Raw genomic sequence first — 20,405 nt, 5'->3', positions numbered from 1 at the left:
AGAGATGGAAACACGATCACATACAGTATGCAGGCCATTCAGTCACAAGTTCATGCATGTATGTGTATGTACAGTGTACTGCACATACACATACATGCATGTACACAGGTGCATATATGCACACACACACACACACACACACACACAAGTTCTGTTGGTTACGTTGTCTTCAGAAGTTCTTCCATCGAATGGCTGAGAGGATAACATGGATGAAATAGAATAAAGTGGCCACGTAGCTAAACACCTGAAAGATACACAAAAACATGAGTTTGTACATTAATGCTGACAAAAAGGACTTTTCAGGAATAATTATATCTAGCGACTGAATGTCTATACCAATGAATTGTATTTCTATTTGAACTTTTCTTTATATAATTTATCATAATTTATCATTTCATAATTTACTTAAAACACTTTTTCTTGTTCACTTTTTACTTATTAGAATATGATTTAATATGGTGTATATAATAGTTTTACACACATGACCTTACAGTTATGCAACAACCTGTCACTAGCCTGATACCTCAAAGTGAGTAGTGGCATGGTCCTTACCACAGCAGCAATGTCAATCTTGTAGTATTTAAGAATTGTAGCCAGAGCCTCCTCTGTAAGTGGTGAGGCTGTTAGGCTGATAGCTGGCAGTATTACTGTTGCTGTCTTGTAATTTAGAGTAGTAATAGCCAGATCCACCGATGCACTGAGGTAGAAGAACGCTGCCAAGCCATGGTAGGCAAAGTCCTACACACACACACACACACACACACACACACATTACTACTATGACATTAGACACTACAGTAATACTACAGCAGCAACTATACGTGTGAGAATGTCAAAACCAATTTTTCATTAAAAGGGCAATTTTTGCTTGGCTAGCCCAAGCTATAACCCTATAAAACAAGCCCTGACATTAACCTCAACATCCCTCATCCTACAACCCCCTAAATGTCTAATCCCAACCTGAATAATTTAACCCTAACTATAATCTTTCTCAACCATGAAAATGAAGCATTTATTTTTGGAGGATCCAAATACTATTCACATACTGTGCCTCTAGTCCTTCTCCTGCCCATACTTTCTTAACTTTCATAATTTGTCAACTCAGGTGGTACAAGCCCTATACTTTCTTGTTTGTTCTCGCTCACTAATCTCTCCTTTACCTCCACCTCTCTCACTCTTTCTATTCCTACCCTGCTCCTATGCCCTCCTGCAGAACCCTCATCCTTTCTACTGTACTGTACTGTACATCTCTCCATTTCACCTCCTCGTCCTCTGTTACCTTCCCATCTAACTGCGTTTGCCTCCTATGCTCTCTCCCTCGCCTTTCTCTCCATATATGCATTGATTTCTCTCTCCACCTCCTCCCCTCTCGGATCTTACAGCAGCAGCCCAGCCAGAGCTGTTTTTGTGGCCACCGGCGATGAAGATCACCATCCACAGGAAGGTCATGACAAAACAGAAGACAGACACGAACATCACCCAGCCCAGAGGGTTGGGTGGGATCACATGGGTGGACGCCACCAGGATCCACACCAGACCTCCAAACACCTGAAGGAAGATGGAGAGATGAGTGGATGGATATCATTTATTATTGACAGACAGATCATTTTAATTCGGTCTCTTGTTTGTGCTAACTTCGTTTCTCCTCCTCTCTGCTCCTTCCCTCACCTCTACTGACCTGTTTATTTTCTCTATTTTGTTCTCCTGTCCTTTCTTCTCCTTTCTGCAGTGGTTCCCAAACTGTGGTGCGTGCACCCCTTGTGGTGCGCGAGCGCCTTCTAGAGGGTACGCGACATGAAAAGGCTAATGGTGGTCACCCTGGGCAAGACCTACACTGAAAAGACTATCAACGGAAGTTGCGGGATTTTAGCGGAAGTATCTCCCAAGGAAATGACGTTGATGCTTTACAAATCAGTTTACATTCTCCGCGAATGAAACAAGTGTTGTGATTGGTCGGGAAAATATCGTATCCGGGGGAAATACATCTGATGGATGTTCCGGAGGATACGTCCGCCGATAGCTTCTTTGCCTTACGTTGTGACCAGGCTCTTTTCGCAGAAAAGTAAGCCTGGGACCGAGGCTAAATGGTGGTGCTATGTTATTTTAAATATATTATGCCTATATATGGCAAGTATATGCAGAATATAGCCTATGCTGCATATATATGCCATATTCAGGTTCATATATGTGCATATATGTGGATAAATAGGAAATATATGTCTCTATATAGCGTATGCAATTTATATTTCCATGTGGGGGGGGTGTGTCAGCTAGGTCTGGAGGTAACAGGGGGTGCATGGCCAAAAAGGTTTGGGAACCGCTGCTCTACTGTAACCACTTCTCTTCTGCACTACCCTCTCCTGTCCATGTTCCACCCCTGGGGCATGTAATATCCTGGACCTACACCATCAGCTGCACTGCGTTCCTCTGGTTTCTGCACCTGCAGGATATTTGTCTTTTGTCTATGATGTCCTGTTAAATAAATCCTAGTTCACATACTTTTAATACACCTAATTGTAAACTGCAGCTTTTTATCAACGTGCCCCCTCCTTGCTGTGCTCCTCTCAACTCTTTTCCTTTTGTTCCATCATTCTGAGGAAGGATCTTGTGTCTTTCAATTTGAAATCAGCCGACTGGGTGAGTTCAGGTAAAGACTGTCCTCCCCTCGGTGATGAGAATAAATAAACACTATCCATGAAACCGAGCGTAACAAAGATGTGTCTGTTTGTTGGCCTCTATACTACAAAAAGGCAGAGGGTGGGTCACCTGTTACTGTCTGTTTAGCCAAGCTTCACCACTACTATTTTGACAAGACTATACAAGGCTGGATAGGTCAGTGGTGTTGTAGGCCAAAACAACATCCTGGGGGTTGCCTACCTTTGGTCCATAACCCTAATGCCATTTCTGCTGTTGCATTAGAGCTATGGGACTTGAATTTACCTCGCATGAAATGCACCACAGCCTCTCGACTTCTGCTAAATAAAAAGAACGTTTTCGCTACTCACCAATACAAAGACGGTTTTGGTCATTAGAAAGACTACTTTCCCCGGTGGACGCACTTTTTTTTTTTTTCACCGGAAGGAAAAATCTTGTCTATGGAATTTTCTCTTGGCAATATCGGTAGAGGGCACAGTGGAGTAACTAATCGCATTTCTCTTCCGGTGAAAAAACATTCATTTTCTGGCCAAAAAGTGCATTTTATACGTGTGGTGGGGGCTCACTGCATCCACCGGGAAAAGTAGTCTTTCTAATGACCAAAACTATCTGTCTGTCACTATTCATTATTGGTATTGGTGATTGGTATTGGTAGCAGACGTTGAGAGGCTGTGGTGCATTTCATGCAAGCTTAGGTGTTACGTGCCACGTAGTGTAGTTTGTGGGTTGCTCTGTATTCCTCCCCTGTCTCTCCTTCCCTCCACTCTCTCATTCTCTGCAGGTTTGAAGTCCCCGGTCACCTCATCTGTCAATCAGTTACCTGACTCCACCCTCATCCAATCACCACCACCTGCTGTCTATAAAAGGCTCAGTTCCACCTGAGCTCACTCTCTCAGTGCAGTTCATTTGTTTGTAGTCCTGTCCCTGCATCATTATTGTCTCCTTTTGTGTCCCAGAGCAAACCATATGTTTTAGTGTATTGTTCTACTACTAATGTAAATTCTATACTATATGCCCTGCCTTGGGACAGGTAAGACAGAGGCCTCTATACATAGGCACCACGTAGGTAGAACCTTGTTAAGCACACTAGGTAAGGGGTGTTTGCCACCACATGTATTTTGAACTAAGTTTTGGTTAGAGTAGTTAGGTAGGCAGGCTTTTGTTTTACTAATTGTCTAGATAGTTAGTTAGTCTGTCTTTTGTTTCCCTAGCTGCTTCTTTTGTTGTTTTGGCAACACTCGTGTCCCCTGGCAGTGGCTTAATTGTTTTTGCTTTATTATATGCTTCATGCATATACTTTTGACCACCTGTAAATATACCTCAACTCAAGAGTAAAAAAGCACATCACCTTGGGTGACTCTAAACCTGTGTTGACTCCGTTTATTTGCACCGCCAATGCTTGATATGATCCCTTTTTCTTATACATTGTTGTGAAACCCTAGCCTCTAGACATGTCATGACTATTTTGTCTAGGGGTTTCGTAACATTAGGCAATGAATTGAAAGTCCCTTAGCTCTAATGCAACGGCAGCAACGGCATTAGGGTTATGGACCAGAGCTAGGGGTTGCATTAATGCTATGGACCAGAGCTAGGGGTTGCATTAGGGTTATGGACCAGAGCTAGGGGTTGCATTAGGGTTATGGACCAGAGCTAGAGGTTGCATTAGGGTTATGGACCAGAGCTAGGGGTTGCATTAGGGTTATGGACCAGAGCTAGGGGTTGCATTAGGGTTATGGACCAGAGCTAGGGGTTGCATTAGGGCTATGGACCAGAGCTAGGGGTTGCATTAGGGTTATGGACCAGAGCTAGGGGTTACATTAAGGCTATGGACCAGAGCTAGGGGTTGCATTAGGGCTATGGACCAGAGCTAGGGGTTGCATTAGGGCTATGGACCAGAGCTAGGGGTTGCATTAGGGTTATGGACCAGAGCTAGGGGTTGCATTAGGGTTATGGACCAGAACTAGGGGTTGCATTAGGGCTATGGACCAGAGCTAGGGGTTGCATTAAGGCTATGGACCAGAGCTAGGGGTTGCATTAGGGCTATGGACCAGAGCTAGGGGTTGCATTAGGGCTATGGACCAGAGCTAGGGGTTGCATTAGGGTTATGGACCAGAGCAAGGGGTTGCATTAGGGTTATGGACCAGAGCTATAGCCTGGCTAATAAGCCAGACTAATATCACACAACACTGTCGCGGTATATCAGTCTGGGCTGGCTCCACTTGGATTTCATTTCCCGGGGAACATTTTCTCTTTGACGCAATTGGTCAGAGCTACTGTCAGTCAAAGGTCTCAAGCATTGAACGTCACTGTACCAAAGCCCGCCCATATTGCATACCGTGTCCCGATTGGTCCGACCTGTTCTCTGCTGTAGGAAAGAGGCGTGCTACTGAGCCTCGCCAGACCGTAATCCGCTGGTAGGCAACTTCTTTTTGCCAACGGCTGATTCGGTCTGGTTTATTAACCAGGCTACCAGAGCTAGGGGTTGCATTAGGGCTATGGACCAGAGCTAGGGGTTGCATTAAGGCTATGGACCAGAGCTAGGGGTTGCATTAGGGCTATGGACCAGAGCTAGGTGCATTAGGGCTATGGACCAGAGCTAGGGGTTGCATTAGGGCTATGGACCAGAGCTAGGGGTTGCATTAGGGTTATGGACAAGAGCTAGGGGTTGCATTAGGGTTATGGACCAGAGCTAGAGGTTGCATTAGGGTTATGGACCAGAGCAAGGGGTTACATTAAGGCTATGGACCAGAGCTAGGGGTTGCATTAGGGCTATGGACCAGAGCTAGGGGTTGCATTAGGGCTATGGACCAGAGCTATAGGGGTTGCATTAGGGCTATGGACCAGAGCTAGGGGTTGCATTAGGGTTATGGACCAGAGCTAGGGGTTGCATTAGGGTTATGGACCAGAACTAGGGGTTGCATTAGGGCTATGGACCAGAGCTAGGGTTTGCATTAAGGCTATGGACCAGAGCTAGGGGTTGCATTAGGGCTATGGACCAGAGCTAGGGGTTGCATTAGGGCTATGGACCAGAGCTAGGGGTTGCATTAGGGTTATGGACCAGAGCAAGGGGTTGCATTAGGGTTATGGACCAGAGCTAGGGGTTGCATTAGGGCTATGGACCAGAGCTAGGGGTTGCATTAAGGCTATGGACCAGAGCTAGGGGTTGCATTAGGGCTATGGACCAGAGCTAGGTGCATTAGGGCTATGGACCAGAGCTAGGGGTTGCATTAGGGCTATGGACCAGAGCTAGGGGTTGCATTAGGGTTATGGACCAGAGCTAGGGGTTGCATTAGGGCTATGGACCAGAGCTAGGGGTTGCATTAGGGCTATGGACCAGAGCTAGGGGTTGCATTAGGGCTATGGACCAGAGCTAGGCGTTGCATTAAGGCTATGGACCAGAGCTAGGGGTTGCCAAACTTCCTGCGTGGTTGATGACAAGTCACAACACGTGTGTGTGTGTGTGTGTGTGTGTGTGTGTGTGTGTGTGTGTGTGTGTGTGTGTGTGTGTGTGTGTGTGTGTGTGTGTGTGTTTGCGCGCGCACGCACGCCGCACACGCGTGTGGCATCCCTGTATGGAAGCATGAAGCTGCCAAAATTCAAATGAAATGGCAAATACGAAAAGTCAATTGAAATAAGAGAAATGCCTAATGATTCTGTTGCAGTGCTGGATTGGAGGGTGGAGCCAGTGGTGATTAGCGGAAGGGGAGACACCTGGCCATTGTCTCTCCAAACACTATTTAAGAGACCTGCTCCCATAATGCCCCAGCTGCTCTTCATTTCTTCACAGGCTGCGGAGCAACCTTGCTTGTTAATTTGTGTTGATTAAAGTTTTGGGCAGAATATTTCCCTGCCAGTTTAATTTGGAATCTTTAAGATGATTTAATTATTCAATTATTTTCACTGTGTGTCAAAAGTTTGTTTTTTTAATTGACCATGTGTGGTTTCCCCTTTTTTTTGTTGTGGCCCTGCTGCCAGGCCATAACACAGACATCATGATTGCTGCCTTTTGCTGTATTACGTTAGCACTGCCCCTTTAGGGGTAGTGCATAAAAGGGGTGAGCAAACAAATATTGATGCTTTGATAATTTTGAGTATATCGGGATATATTTTAATTAGTGACATTTAAAATTCTATTTACAGAGTTCGGCAGGTGTGATGTGTTGTGAGGGCGAGCTGGGACGGAGAGACATTGTTGCTGCCGGAGTCATGCAGTAAAGGGTAGGGGAATGTGTTTTAAGATGGGTTTTGACATGGGGACAATATGGTAGTCAACTAATTTATCCTCTGTACTTCCAGAGCATTCAGGTCCTTTCCTGGTTTAACTGCATCCACAGCCACTCCTAGCCAGCCTCAATTTGCAACACTAGATTCATTGACGATCCAATCATCCAAACAGAAAAGACAGATCTGCTTGTAAAACGACGTTAAACTCTCCATAATTGCAGCTTGATAATTATCCTCTTACAATCAGCAAAGAGTTTGTTTCATAAAAATCCACTGTAGACATGAGCTATTTTCTCTCAAGAAATTATGTGCAGGTGATATGTTTAGGCTCTGAAGCCTCCACTCTATATCACCTGCCCCTGGGCTCATACAGTCCATATTTATTGCTATAGCCTGTTGTGTCTCCATGTCTCCCCAGTTTTTTATTAAACAGAAAATGCATTTTCAGGTCAGGATACCAATGTTATCCAATCAGGAGGATAGGGAACTCAGTCAGGATACAGAATTAACATGTGGAATTAAAGGGTTGACACAAAGAAATAAGCAGACAAAATTGTAACAGGAACACTAAAGAAAAAACAAGCTGAAAAAAGGTTACTTTCTCCTGATTGGCTAAAAATGTTGTCACCTACAGTACCTGAACATGTATTTTATGTTTATGAAAGAGCTGGAGAGACAGAGAGATCCCCTGTTATCGAACATTCTATAGCAATGATTACTATCGGAATATAGTGGTTTAACCACAAAAGAAAACGTGTTTTAACCAAAAAATATCACTTACCCTTAACATAGCAGCGTTTTTTTATATTAATGTTATATAACGGTAATATAAAAACAATCCCAAATGGGGCATCCCCTTCACTCCCGGATCTTTTTCAGGGCTGCCGACATACAGACAGATGGAAACAGATGGAAGCATTTGAAAATATTGTAGAAGGCAACAGTCTGGTGTTCAAAACAAAAATTCAGTGGAATATTTTTTTATTTTTTATTCATCATTAATTTCTTAACTCAATCAGATTTGAATTGACAGTGATGATTTAACAGTCTAGGTTCATTTAGTTATGTTGTAATTTAGCTATTGCAAAATAGCAGATCTACAAGCTCATAGCGCGCCACCGAGTGGCGCGCTACGAGCCTGTAGGTCTGCTATTTTTGAAAAATCGTGAAAATATTTATTTCAGAAAACTGGAGGATTTAGAAGATTTTTTTTTTAAATGTTAAGATAGTAGTTGTCATTGTCAGTGAGTGAATCTTCTGGCTTTCAAGTTGCCCTGTGCTTTCCTGTGTGGCAAATCTACTTCATCTGGTATGAGTATGATAGTACACTGTTCTGGCTGTTCTCTGGTATGAGTATGATAGTACACTGTTCTGGTATGAGTATGATAGTACACTGTTCTGGTATGAGTATGACAGTACACTGTTCTGGTATGAGTATGATAGTACACTGTTCTGGTATGAGTATGATACACTGTTCTGGTATGAGTATGATAGTACACTGTTCTGGTATGAGTATGATAGTACACTGTTCTGGTATGAGTATGATAGTACACTGTTCTGGTATGAGTATGATAGTACACTGTTCTGGTATGAGTATCATAGTACACTGTTCTGGTATGAGTATGATAGTACACTGTTCTGGTATGAGTATCATAGTACACTGTTCTGGCTGTTCTCAGAGCTTTGCCTTGCCCTCTTGTTTTAACCACTTTGAACCTGTACTGTATTTTGGTCATAGGAACTAATTTTCAAAAATTGTCACAAAATGAAAGTTTCAAACCGTTTTTGATTTTGTCACGAATTTTCAAAAATGTAATAAAATAAATGGCTGATATACAAGCTCGCAACACATTGCATCGCAATGCATCATGACGAGATGCAAGTTTCTAGAGTTCATTTTTGCGACACTATGACAAAGAAGGGTGTAAGTGGTTAAGTATTCCAACTTACTGATACCTGCCTGGTTGCACATTGTAAATGCAACCATAATGGAAACAAAACTTACATTGATGTAGAAAAAGCCAAGCCCTTCTCAAGTTAATACGCTTTATCTAAAACATTCCACAGCCGTGACAATGTGACACACCCCATTTAATTTAAACAATTGTGTATTTGCACTAGCAACCCTATTTAATAGTGCCCAACCCTGCTTAATAAATAGTAGGGAACTCTGACACTCTTGGGTGAGTTTAAATACACCAATACACCTGCAGTATCTGAACGCCCGCGCGCACACACACACGCGCGTTCGTATGCACACATACAGCACGTGCACAGCACACACTCCAAGATGATCACCGGTTCAAATCCCCTGACTACCAGGTGTGACTGTGTAACTGAATAACTAGAGCACGGGTTTGCTGATTAAAAACTTTGAACGGCAGACCTTCCCTGGGAAATAAAAATACAAAATAACGTCATCTTAAATTGATGAATCTCATTAACAAACAAACAAAAAAAAACGTCAGGAAAGAAATCCCGTGGTTATTATTGAAGTGGCTTTAAGAGGTTGATTTTCTGCAATTGTCTTATTGTCTGGAACATACAGTAGGGTGGCCCCATTCTTTCTGAGATGTGCAGATATGATGAGTGAAACACAAGATGTCTCACACATCACTGCACCACCCATGCAGGACACTGGTGTGCAGGTGTACTCATTCCCTTAGCCCAGGGGTTCTCAACCCGTGGGTCGCGACCCCTCGGGGGGGTCACCAAATAATTTTGGAGGGTCCCCAAATTATAAGAAAAAGAAAAAAAAGGGCGGGGGGGGTTAACTGAAAATGGAAATGAAGAGTTTACATGGTACACATAGTACATGCATACACCTCCCTAATGATTATATCTGGTTTCAGTATTTATTTATGGTGTTTTGTATGGTGTATTAGTAAGTATTAGTTATTGTAGCAGTCAATTTATATTGGGGGTCGGGAGGGGGCGGGGCGGGGGTCCCGAGACATTGCCAAAGCATTTCCGGGGGTCCCCGGCCAAAAACGTTGAGAACCCCTGGCTTAGCCAACGGTTCTGAACAAGGGGTCGGAGGACCCGCAGGTGCCCTTGAGGGGATTCCAAGGGGTCTCCAGCTAAAAGATTGATAGTTGGGAACCAAAAAGGTGAAAGGAGCGTACAAATGAGCCAAATGGACCTGTGACACGTAGGGTTGTGCTGCATGGAGATCATTTAAAAGGTTTCATGTTTTGAGTTTGACTATACATGTGCTACCTTTCTCAGTATTCTTTTAACTACGAGTGAATATTATACAATTATTTGTAAAGATTTTATAATTCTTTTACATCCTCAGAGTTAAATTAACTCATTTGCGACAATTTTTTACTAGGTACGCTTGTGCTACACATAGCTGTACAGAACACTGTGGTAGTGGGTAACTGGCCATTGCAGCATGTGTGCACAGTCAACTTACCCTGAGGATATAAATGTGAAAAATGATATCTTGCAGGTAGTTTTGCTGTTTAAAATACTACTAATACTGTTGAAGAATTACCAATACCAATCAAATGGATTTACACTGTGCAAGACAAACTCCTCACTTACCATGGTTGTGGTCATCAAGTTGACAAAGATCGATTTTTAAAACTATATCATATATGGACGTGGTGTATACTTAGCCTTAAATATTATATTGGGATGTTTTTTTTGTATACCAAGGGGAAAAGATTGACTTGTAATTGAGCATTTTTGGCCTAGATATGTTACTCTCTGTGAAAAACAATCGCATTAATTTTTAAGAAAAAAAGATATACAGCAGGTATACTTTTGTCTGCATTTTCAGTAGTGTTCTGCAATAAAAACCTACACAACATATTTCCTGCTCCTGCATTTTCCCCTGAAACTGATATGGTATTGTTCGTATTATGTGTAGGGAATGCTTCAAGGGAGCTGGAGGCCAAGTTAAACTATTATGACTTTGATAATAAGTGGGTTGGATCATGTGAGGACACATAGAAAATCTATCAAATATTATATTTTTTACATATTGTTGACTATGTTATTACTGCAATATTAGCCTGTTCATAATGCATTTTCGGCAAAAAATGTTAAATATAATAGGGTAATATTATAATGACAATATTCAACTTACCAACTCGGGCAGATAAAATATATCCGGGGCGGTGGTACATATCCCCAATCCGCTGGGAAGGTTCCCCATCGGCTGAGCAGTAGTAGCTGCCATCACTGCCTTTTCCTTTGACTCTCCGTGCCGGTCCTCAAAATCACAACTAACGGAGCCCCAGCAGGTGTCACAGGTCCTTATAACTATAAGAAAGATAAGCAAGCGGGCGAACCCGTTTTGCCATTGTGGTTTGGCTCAGGGTGCTGCCCCATTGCTGCAGCTCCTAACATATCCGTTCTTTTTAAACGGACACGCCCTCTGTCACTGAGATGTTAAGTCTACCTGTTAACTTGCCAAAAGGCTTGCATTAGGGAAACGTGAATGCATTTTGGAAAGGTCGAGTTTATAGCCCACAGCCTGGAGGGACTGCCTAGTAGTGCCTACTTAATACATGGTTATCATATAACATAATAACCTCATATGTTCACAGATATGTTCGTTCTACTGCTATGCCACCAAAATGTGGAATGCCCTACCAACAATCGTGAAATAAAAAATAAATAAAACTACTAATAAACACATCAATACAAAATTATAAATTCCAAATCAAATCAATTTGCTGTCTCTACCACCTCCTATTTGGACAATGTAGTCTCTTTATGACATGTTTATTTGGCTTATGATAATCACAGCTATGGAATTCCAAAGCAATGACTTGTTCTGGCTTATTAGACAGGCTAATGACTTGTACCTGGAGGCTATACAACAAAGGATTCAAATGCATTACAAAGTTAATAGTCATGGTTTGATAAATGAGATTGCCCTTAGGAGTTTATTTATTAACATATGTATGATATTGTTGAATTTATTTAAGTGATTTTATCAGAATTTAATTTATTTATTTATCTGTTTTATATTATTTTTATGATTAATGTATATTATTATATTAACTAACCCATTAAAACCAGGAAAGCGCCTGTGTCATTTTAGATTTTAGCGTTGGCTATTCAAACATACCAAATATACAAGCTCACTTTGTGCAGCGCTGCAAGCTTGTGCATCTGCTATTGTTTTTATTTTGATAAAATAGCCAATAGTATTTGTGACGAATCCCAGAGAATTCTACTAGCTTACAGTATACATCAAAGTTAAATCGTTAGCCTTCCCTACTTGCAGTAGAATACAGGCATTCAATCCACTACCACTGTCTCTCCATGCTCTCCCTCTGGCTGTGTAATAAAGAAGCACAAGTTGTCAAATAGATTTATTTCCCATTAAAGATTCATGTAAGATCTGTTACGGGACACTTGGTAAAATATTTACATGTCATTTCTTATGAAATATATATCAGGTATATTCTATAGAAAGCACAAATTTCACCCACAAACCCATATTCCATTCCAAGTGTGAACACATCAAAGAGCAGTGTTTACATTACAGTGCTGTAAATTGAGCAGTAAACATGGCAGGTGCATGAAATAATAGACCACTATGATGTCATTTTATTTTTGTCCAAATAACATATTCCAAATGTTTTAGCCTAATGTTAAAAAGATTGCCAATAACTATGATCACCTTTGAGGGGATGATGCAACATCATCAACATAGGAAAAAAAACTTTGGATTGTATAGGGGGAGGGAGGTTATCCAAATAACCTCCCTCTCAAACGCACTGGTACCTCTTCATCAATTATGTACTGCCTATTATTAATTAAATATTCTTTCTCATTTTTCCTTTTTTTCACAACGTTCTACTCTCAAAAACAGAGCTACTTGCTCTTAGACAACAAGTGACAGCAAAGCAAATCAAATTGTGAAGCTTTTTAAAGGACAGTGTAACATACGTGGCTCCTCTCCAATGAGAGGTTATTTGGGGTATTTTATTCAGTTCAAGTGTAGGCCTTTTTGTCCTTTTATAATCCTCTGTCTTTGTGGAACCATCTGTACTTTGTTTTAAGAGCTCTTCCATCTGATTGCCGACAAAATGGTGTGAATAAAGTACAGCAGAGTGGTTACGTGGGACATCACCTGCAAATACAGTGGGGAAGGGGGACACAGAAGAGGACTTTAACATTCTTCAATTGACTTCCAGTCAGCTCTCTAACAACTGACAGTGTTTTCGCTTCCACCTACTGTACTATAGCAGACAGCAGTCAGTAAAAAATAGCAGATTTATAAGCTAGGTGAACATTTGGAAGAAATCCCACAACTTGGGATTGTAGAATTAATATTTGCACTTTGATGCACAACAAAATATATAGCTCTGCTATTGGGAAGAGACCACCCAACTCAAAAATGTTTATTTTACAATGAAGAAAACCGTATATTTTTAAAACAATGCAATACTGCCTCATCAAAGTTGGTATTGTGACTTTATATATTTTCAATTACTTGCATGAGAGGGGGAAAGGTGGTGGAGTTAGCTGTTTTAGCAGACAGTTTGAGGGTTCACTGGCATTAAGAGGTTTTTTACGAAGTGCTTTTTAATACTTTTTGAGTGGTACGGAGCCTGGGTCAGTCTGTCCGAGCACGAAAATAGTGTGTGTGTGTGTGTGTGTGTGTGTGTGTGTGTGTGTGTGTGTGTGTGTGTGTGTGTGTGTGTGTGTGTGTGTGTGTGTGTGTGTGTGTGTGTGTGTGTGTGTGTGTGTGTGTGTGTGTGTGTGTGTGTGTGTGTGTGTGTGTGTGTGTGTGTGTGTGTGTGTGTGTGTGTGTGTGTGTGTGTGTGTGTGTGTGTGTGTGTGTGTGTGTGTGTGTGTGTGTGTGTGTGTGTGTGTGTGTGTGTGTGTGTGTGTGTGTGTGTGTGTGTGTGTGTGTGTGTGTGTGTGTGTGTGAGAGAGAGAGAGAGAGAGAGAGAGAGAGAGAGTGTGTGTGTGTGTGAGAGAGTGTGAGAGTGTGAGTGTGAGAGAGTGAGAGAGAGAGACATACAACTGCAGCGATGTCCAGTCTGTAGATTTTGAGCAAATCTATGCCAGGCACGTTTGTCAGGATACCAATGTTAATGGTGGTGTTAGCCAAGGCTACCGATGCACTAAGGTAAAAGACAGCAGCCACAAAATGATAGCCTACATCCTGGAGAGGGAGAGAAGGAACAGGGCAAAGAAAGGAAGACAGAGGTGGAAATTGGGGAGATGAATGAGAGAAGGGAGAATAAAGAAAATGACAAAGAATGATTAGTTGCAAGTATTTATGTTTCTACCTACAGACGTACCTGCCGGTCTGTATATCTAACAACACATCTATCTAACAACCAATTAACCCAGTGGTTTCCATCCTTTTCAATAGAGGGTATATGCACATGCATAAAGTGAGTGGCAAAGTGAGTTCAACATGGTTTAACGTCTTTTAATGCAATCAGATAGGACTTTTCTGTTTGGATGTATGGGCTGTCAAGGCCAGAAAGGTGTTCTGTAGGTGTTCCCGCAAAACCTCCGGGTATGATGCATTAGGCCATGGAACCACATTTGAAATGATTTGTATCTCTAGGAGTTATAGGGGGTCAATTTGGTTCGTAACTATCAATCATTTAGGTGGGGATTCCCTGGAAGCCCCTCGCGGACCCCCAAACACCACGTTAAGAAGCAGTGAATGAGCAGATGAGTCTAACCAGAGAGAACCAGACGCTGTCCTGGTTGCATCCAGAGGCGAAGACGAGGAACCAGATGGTTGTGAAGACGAAGCAGAAGACGGAGACAAACATCACCCAGCCCTGTGGATTTTCTACATACACATGAGTAGACGCCACGAGGATCCACACGAGACCCCCAAACACCTGCATGGGAAGATAGTTGAAGATTGATTGATTGATTGATTGATTGATTGAAAGGTCAACCTTGGCCCGGACGGTTAGCTCAACCGTCTGGGCACCTAGGCTGCCAAGCCAGCCTGACGGCGTGCCGCGGGTTCGACTCCCGATTCCGACGGCCTTTGCCACGCGTCATCCCCCCCATCTCTCTCCCCATTTCCTATCAGTCTACTTTCAACGTATCAATAAAGGCAGAAAAAGACAAAACATATCGTTAAAAAAAGAATAAAAAAAAGAGGGTCCACTTTGTTCAATTCATCAAAACTTTTAGAGACGTACAAATAGACTATAGCCAAAGAACAGAGCAGGAATTCATCATAAAGGAGGTAAAAATAGAAAAGAAACATATGGGGGGGGGGGGGGATTCAGATTTGATAGCACACTCATCCAAGTACATGTCTGAGCTCTAGAGATATAAAGCTGCAATCCAGAACCTTTATGTCTTGCCCAGGAATCATGAGAGACCAAAATGTCTACCAGTGCGGCAATCCGCACTTAATTGTCTAGGGGGAGATGCAGTGCTTAAGGCCCTAAGCGCACCAATGATTTGCCATGCAACTCCTTGCAACCAGTAGTTAACTTGCGAGTAGTTGCATGGAGTTGCATGAAACCATTATCCCCAATGGCAATTGCAAGGAGTTGGATTGGTGTGACATGTGCTTAAAAATGTTGTGCGCTTTGGGCCTAAGCGCTTCCAGCAGTACTACTTGTCAACTAGTAGGTGTCCTGACTCCAGGGTCTACATTTGTCGATGTCAGATTATTAATACCCTGTAAAACAAGTTCCGTCAAGTCCTTGGATAATGTTTATCTTTGAGCACAGTTAATATTGTTGCTTTATGTTATGTATATGGAACCCATCATTGTATTCTCTGTGAAAACGTTGTCCTCCTCTCTCACACACACGCACACGCGCGCACACACACACACACACACACACACACAATACAAAAGTCACGTTATAGATGTCGTACTTGTGTGTTTCAATCAATCATTTGATTTCTTATTTGTTTCTTGTATTACCTGTTTATTTTTATTTCTCTGTTGATTGTTTGGAACTTGTAATAGTTTGTCTAAATGTGTTCCAGAGGATCAAAGTAAAGTACATCAAATGGTATAAAAATATAAGGCTGAGGATTTTACTGTACATTAATGTAAACATAGAAAGCACACACACAGACATGTATCCCTTGCACACAGAAACTCACGCACGCACGCACGCACGCACGCACGCACGCACGCACGCACGCACGCACGCACGCACGCACGCACGCACGCACACACACACACACACACACACACACACACACACACACACACACACACACACACACACACACACACACACACACACACACACACACACACAATTACACAATTACCTTTCCTCCTTTGACAAACACACAGCTGAAAGGTTCCTAGGTATTTTTGATAGAGCACGCAACAAGAGCGTTTGTTCTCAGATAAGTGCTTTAAAAAAAGAAAATAATGACTACTATCACTGTCCTGAAATGACCAATCACATTGTATGAATAAGAGACCCAATGATCAACTCAACTCATGTGGTCATACTGCAAAGTATTATGGAAATATACAGTACTTTAAACTTACATTATACTTCAAATTAAACTGTTGATTCATTTCCAATTGGGAATGCTCTTATATAATGCAGGGCAAGTTGGACAAGCTTCGAGTAATGAAGCTGTGCTTTTCCTCCAAAATCAATGTTTTTAGTAGACAGCCCTGCACTTGACGTTCATCATTCAATTATGCTAAAGCAGAGTATCCACCCTGGCTGTAAATATGCATGCATGCATTTTCTACTGTGGTCTTCAAGATACCCTGGAATTGGTCTCAGATTTGTGTTTTTTGACACTTCTTTTATGCTTCACATGCACTTGTTTTATCATGAAGCCAGTGCATTCCATACAGTACACACTTGTTGTGTGTAGAAACGTGTTGTGTAAGTTTGGCAACCGCCTCAAGAGAAAGGGGCAGGAACCTGCTGACCTAGGGGTTAAAAATAAGTTCTAAAATGATTTGATTGAGAAATTAACATTGCATGACAGGGGAATATACGTTAATGTCGAGTCTTGTGTAGATCTGAACAAACAACTGCACCAAATACAGTACCTAGTCATGGGAAACACTGCATGGCCATTCAAATATTCTATTACCATACTAATGGTTTGCAGACTGTCATCAAATATTACATACAGTAGGCCTTTGCACTCTGATGTGATAGTATAAGCCTTTTATGGCTCAGATCCCACATTTCACTGGGACACATTACACATTACAGTTCAATTCAGAGACATACTGTATGTAAAACCAATTCAGTCCTTTCTATTCCAGGTCAAGGGCCACTGGCCAGCAACAATTGAAATCAAAGACTATCAAACAAAAACAATTATCTGTAAGATCTGGCCTCAGCTTCACAGGTTGACTCACAGTAGCATACACATCACGCTGCCAGCACAAACCCAGTTTTCCAGCTATGTAGCACAGATTTAATCTCTCCATTGGTGCCTATACTGTATACAAGGAAAAAAGATCGTATTTCAAGTGAGTGTGCCATGTTTATGGAACTGACATTGCTTTCCTCAATGCTTTTTAATGAACACAAAAGCCATGTTGTGTTTTTTCAACACTGAGTGTTGAAGGAATGACTTTTTGTCAATTATCATGGTTTTGGCAACTACCTACTGATTGAAACCACAAAATCAAACAAGAAGGCATAGTTAAATAGTGGTAGAATCATTTTTTCAGGACAGACAAGTTGGGTTTAGTTTATTAAACATTTTGGCTCTGTTTATATTTTTCATTGCAGGCTGGAGTCATAGTTGAAGGTTACAAAAAAGGCGAGGGGTCAGCTATGACATCTTTTGACTTTCCATGCTTGTCAGCATGCTTGTCTATTTGTACGTCTCTAAATGTTTTGATGAATTGAACATGGTGGACCCTCTTGTCAACAAGTGTAATGCTTAATTAGGTCGTCCACTCACAGTTAACAGCCTTTGTATTGAGTTTGTGCTTGAAATGTACTGTAATTCTGCAATAATAAATCTTTCAATCAATCAAAAAGGTCACTAGGGGAAGAGATTGATGGAGGATGAACTTACAGTGAAAATATGTTTTATAGTGTCTGGGAAAACTAGTAATTAAAAATTCATGTCAAATTTGATCAGACTCTTTACAAAAGATCATAGGAAATGAAGAGGTACAACAGATTTAATTAGATTTCTCTCCAAAATGAAGACAGAATGCCCTCTGAAATGGGATATCTACCAATTAAAATAGAAGCTATTCAATTGTACCAAACTCATTTATAGCACAGCAACCGTGAACTATTTTTAAAAGAGAGCAACTCATTTAATCCATGATGGAATTACAAGAGGGCCACGCAAGACTATCTTTTATTCTTGAATCAATAATAAAAGGTCTTTATAAACCGTTTACTGTAGCCAATTTGGAAATAATATAAATTGAATTTGAGTATGCTATAATATATTATGAGTCCTCATACTGTATAGCAGCAGTGCAGCATACCAGCACATCTTATCAGGAACACCTGAGACTATAAAGTTTATAAACCCAGCCTGCAAGTGGTCTTATCTTTATAGTTTGTCAGGTCCTTTCTCTAGCCATCAAATGCTGATTCATGTTGACTAATGCTCTGTAGAGAAACAGATTAATATCTAACTAGAGACTTGCCTCAGTGGAGGATGGATTCATAGAGAGGGAGAGAGATATAGAGATCCCCATCTAAGTGGGACTGAGCTCCATGTAGAATGATGGATACTTTGATAAATAAGGTATGAATGGGACAACGTCCCTTAGAGTCTGGCTAATCAGGAATGAAGGATGAGCAAATGATTGAAGGATGACAGAAATATGATGTAGAAGAGGGAGAGAATCCCACAAACAACAGGGCAAAGTCTCCTCTGTAGTATACGAAGAATGAGAAACTTACCCACTCTGGAAGGAAGAAGATGTCAGGAGCTGTGGTGAAGATTTTGCACCCGCTAGGCAGAGTGCTGACAGATGTGGTGGAAGCCATAGTCTCCAATATGTGTGCCTGAGGGTGATAAATATATGTGTCAGGGTTAACCCACTGTGTTATATGTGGGATGTGGGTCTGCCTTTTAAAGGCCTGTGTGTGTCTGTCCTCACCTTCCTCTATTCGGTCTCTGTTACTCACTCACTCCCTCCTCTCCTCTCCTCCTACCCATCAACAGATTAGGCGTTTTTTTTTATTCCGTGGAAATTCCAGTTGGACAGGTTGCTTGGTGGTTTTGCAAGAAGCAGTTGCCAGTACAGTATTTGGATATTCTTAAAAATAGAACATATTATGTCTGAAAATGTTTGGTAAACGTTATTCCACAATAACAAAGGTTTTCTTTTGTATTCTATTTGGCTGCCTTTATCAACTTTTTCCCTTTAATTTGAATGGCAAATGTGTGTACCGGTATGTTTGCATGAATATGTGTATGCGTGCGTGCACATGACACATATGCATGTGTGTGTGTGTCCTACCTGGCACAGGTCAGGCCAGGTCCGCAAAACATAATGAGCTCTGTGAGACTCATGCTTTTATCAATGAAGCCTGGTTGTTTCTCTTTTACCTAGAAATAAATAAATAATCACTTTAGTGGCCAGTTGGTTCGATTTTCTTAAGATTTTACGTTATGCAGATGAGGCATTCTCGCAGTCAATCTGAGTTTGTGCATGCAGACAGTATACCTGGTTTTTGAGGTGCTGCTGTCTCATTAGACGTGACTGAATGTGGCTGTTCTGGTTCAGTGTCAGGTCATAGCTATGTAAAATGTATATAATTAATGGCAATTGTTTAACTGTGGTGAACCTATACTGCTTGGCCGTTGGTTTGTGTTCAGGACAACAGTGACTCACTGGGGGTTCCTGTTTGCTTGTGAGCCTGTTTGAACTGAAGCATTGAACTGAAGAATGATGGGTGGATGAAGGCTAAGTGGAATGGATGTAGAAGAGTTCTGTTTGTCAATGAGGAAAAACAAGCAAGAGATGGAGAGATGGGAAAGGAAGATATCATGTACGACTAACAGAAAGCAAACACAGTAAAATCCTCAGGGTTCATTAAGTCTAAACATTTTCAATCAATTAATCTTTATTATATTCTAGGATGACAGTCACACTGAGGGCTGAGACTCTATTTTCCAGCAGTCACAGGAGGGAAACACAGGAATGGGACTTGAATAGACCCTGTAAATTATTTTATTAAATATATTTGTACTATGCAGGTCAGAAAACCTAAAAAGCAGTCTTTCCCAGGTCGGTGGAGACACAAGAATGTTTGACAATCTCAGAGTCAAATTGACACTGAGGATTTTAATGTGCACACAGTCATGCAGTTAGTTCAAGGTCGTTGTACGGAAGGCCTCAAGTGGGCCATGGAATCAGCTGGAGTAAGATTACGTCATATATGGCAGCCAACTATGGGATTTTTAATGTTTGTTTAGAGCACTTATGACGTAAATCGTTTGCCATGCAAGTCTATGGACTTTGAGGATATTACAATGTTTCTTTAGAGCACTTATGACCAATTGTTTACGAGCCAAGTCTCTGGACCTTAATGTTTGTTTAGGGCACTAACTGACGATGTAAGTAGTCATGTGGCCGA

At 41.5% G+C, this 20,405-nt stretch overlaps 2 protein-coding genes and 1 long non-coding RNA gene across 3 annotated transcripts; 1 reads left to right on the top strand and 2 right to left on the bottom strand.

The window, feature by feature from the left end:
* Nucleotides 1-125: 125 nt before the first annotated feature.
* Nucleotides 126-11,097, bottom strand: LOC306931237 (myelin and lymphocyte protein-like). The gene is made up of 4 exons (XM_079512518.1): nt 10,976-11,097; nt 1,381-1,548; nt 553-738; nt 126-244 (listed from the first exon to the last, which is right to left on the bottom strand). The coding sequence occupies exons 1-4, from the start codon at nt 11,066-11,068 to the stop codon at nt 170-172; spliced, it is 522 nt and encodes a 173-aa protein (XP_079368644.1). The 5' UTR covers nt 11,069-11,097; the 3' UTR covers nt 126-169.
* Nucleotides 6,450-14,605, top strand: LOC306931239. The gene is made up of 3 exons (XR_013790993.1): nt 6,450-6,710; nt 6,796-6,873; nt 14,476-14,605. It is a non-coding gene; the product is annotated as an uncharacterized lncRNA (long non-coding RNA).
* On the bottom strand, nt 12,604-18,847 carry LOC306931238 (myelin and lymphocyte protein-like). Its single transcript, XM_079512519.1, has 4 exons — nt 18,723-18,847; nt 14,553-14,717; nt 13,874-14,017; nt 12,604-12,976 (listed from the first exon to the last, which is right to left on the bottom strand). The coding sequence occupies exons 1-4, from the start codon at nt 18,807-18,809 to the stop codon at nt 12,902-12,904; spliced, it is 471 nt and encodes a 156-aa protein (XP_079368645.1). The 5' UTR covers nt 18,810-18,847; the 3' UTR covers nt 12,604-12,901.
* Nucleotides 18,848-20,405: the final 1,558 nt, after the last annotated feature.

Source organism: Electrona antarctica, assembly GCF_951216825.1.
Source record: "Electrona antarctica genome assembly, chromosome: 10".
Classification (NCBI taxonomy): domain Eukaryota; kingdom Metazoa; phylum Chordata; class Actinopteri; order Myctophiformes; family Myctophidae; genus Electrona; species Electrona antarctica.
This window is presented reverse-complemented; position numbering and strand designations above follow the sequence as displayed.

Coding starts and splice junctions, on each gene's coding strand:
- LOC306931237 (XM_079512518.1), bottom strand. CDS start 11,068: ATGGCAGCTACTACTGCTCAGCCGATGGGGAACCTTCCCAGCGGATTG. Junction 1,549..10,975: donor TATTTTATCTGCCCGAGTTG/GTAAGTTGAATA, acceptor ATCTTCCTTCAG/GTGTTTGGAGGTCTGGTGTG. Junction 245..552: donor AGATTGACATTGCTGCTGTG/GTAAGGACCATG, acceptor TGTATCTTTCAG/GTGTTTAGCTACGTGGCCAC.
- LOC306931238 (XM_079512519.1), bottom strand. CDS start 18,809: ATGGCTTCCACCACATCTGTCAGCACTCTGCCTAGCGGGTGCAAAATC. Junction 14,718..18,722: donor TCTTCTTCCTTCCAGAGTGG/GTAAGTTTCTCA, acceptor CTTCCCATGCAG/GTGTTTGGGGGTCTCGTGTG. Junction 12,977..13,873: donor GACTGGACATCGCTGCAGTT/GTATGTCTCTCT, acceptor CTGTATTTGCAG/GTGATGTCCCACGTAACCAC.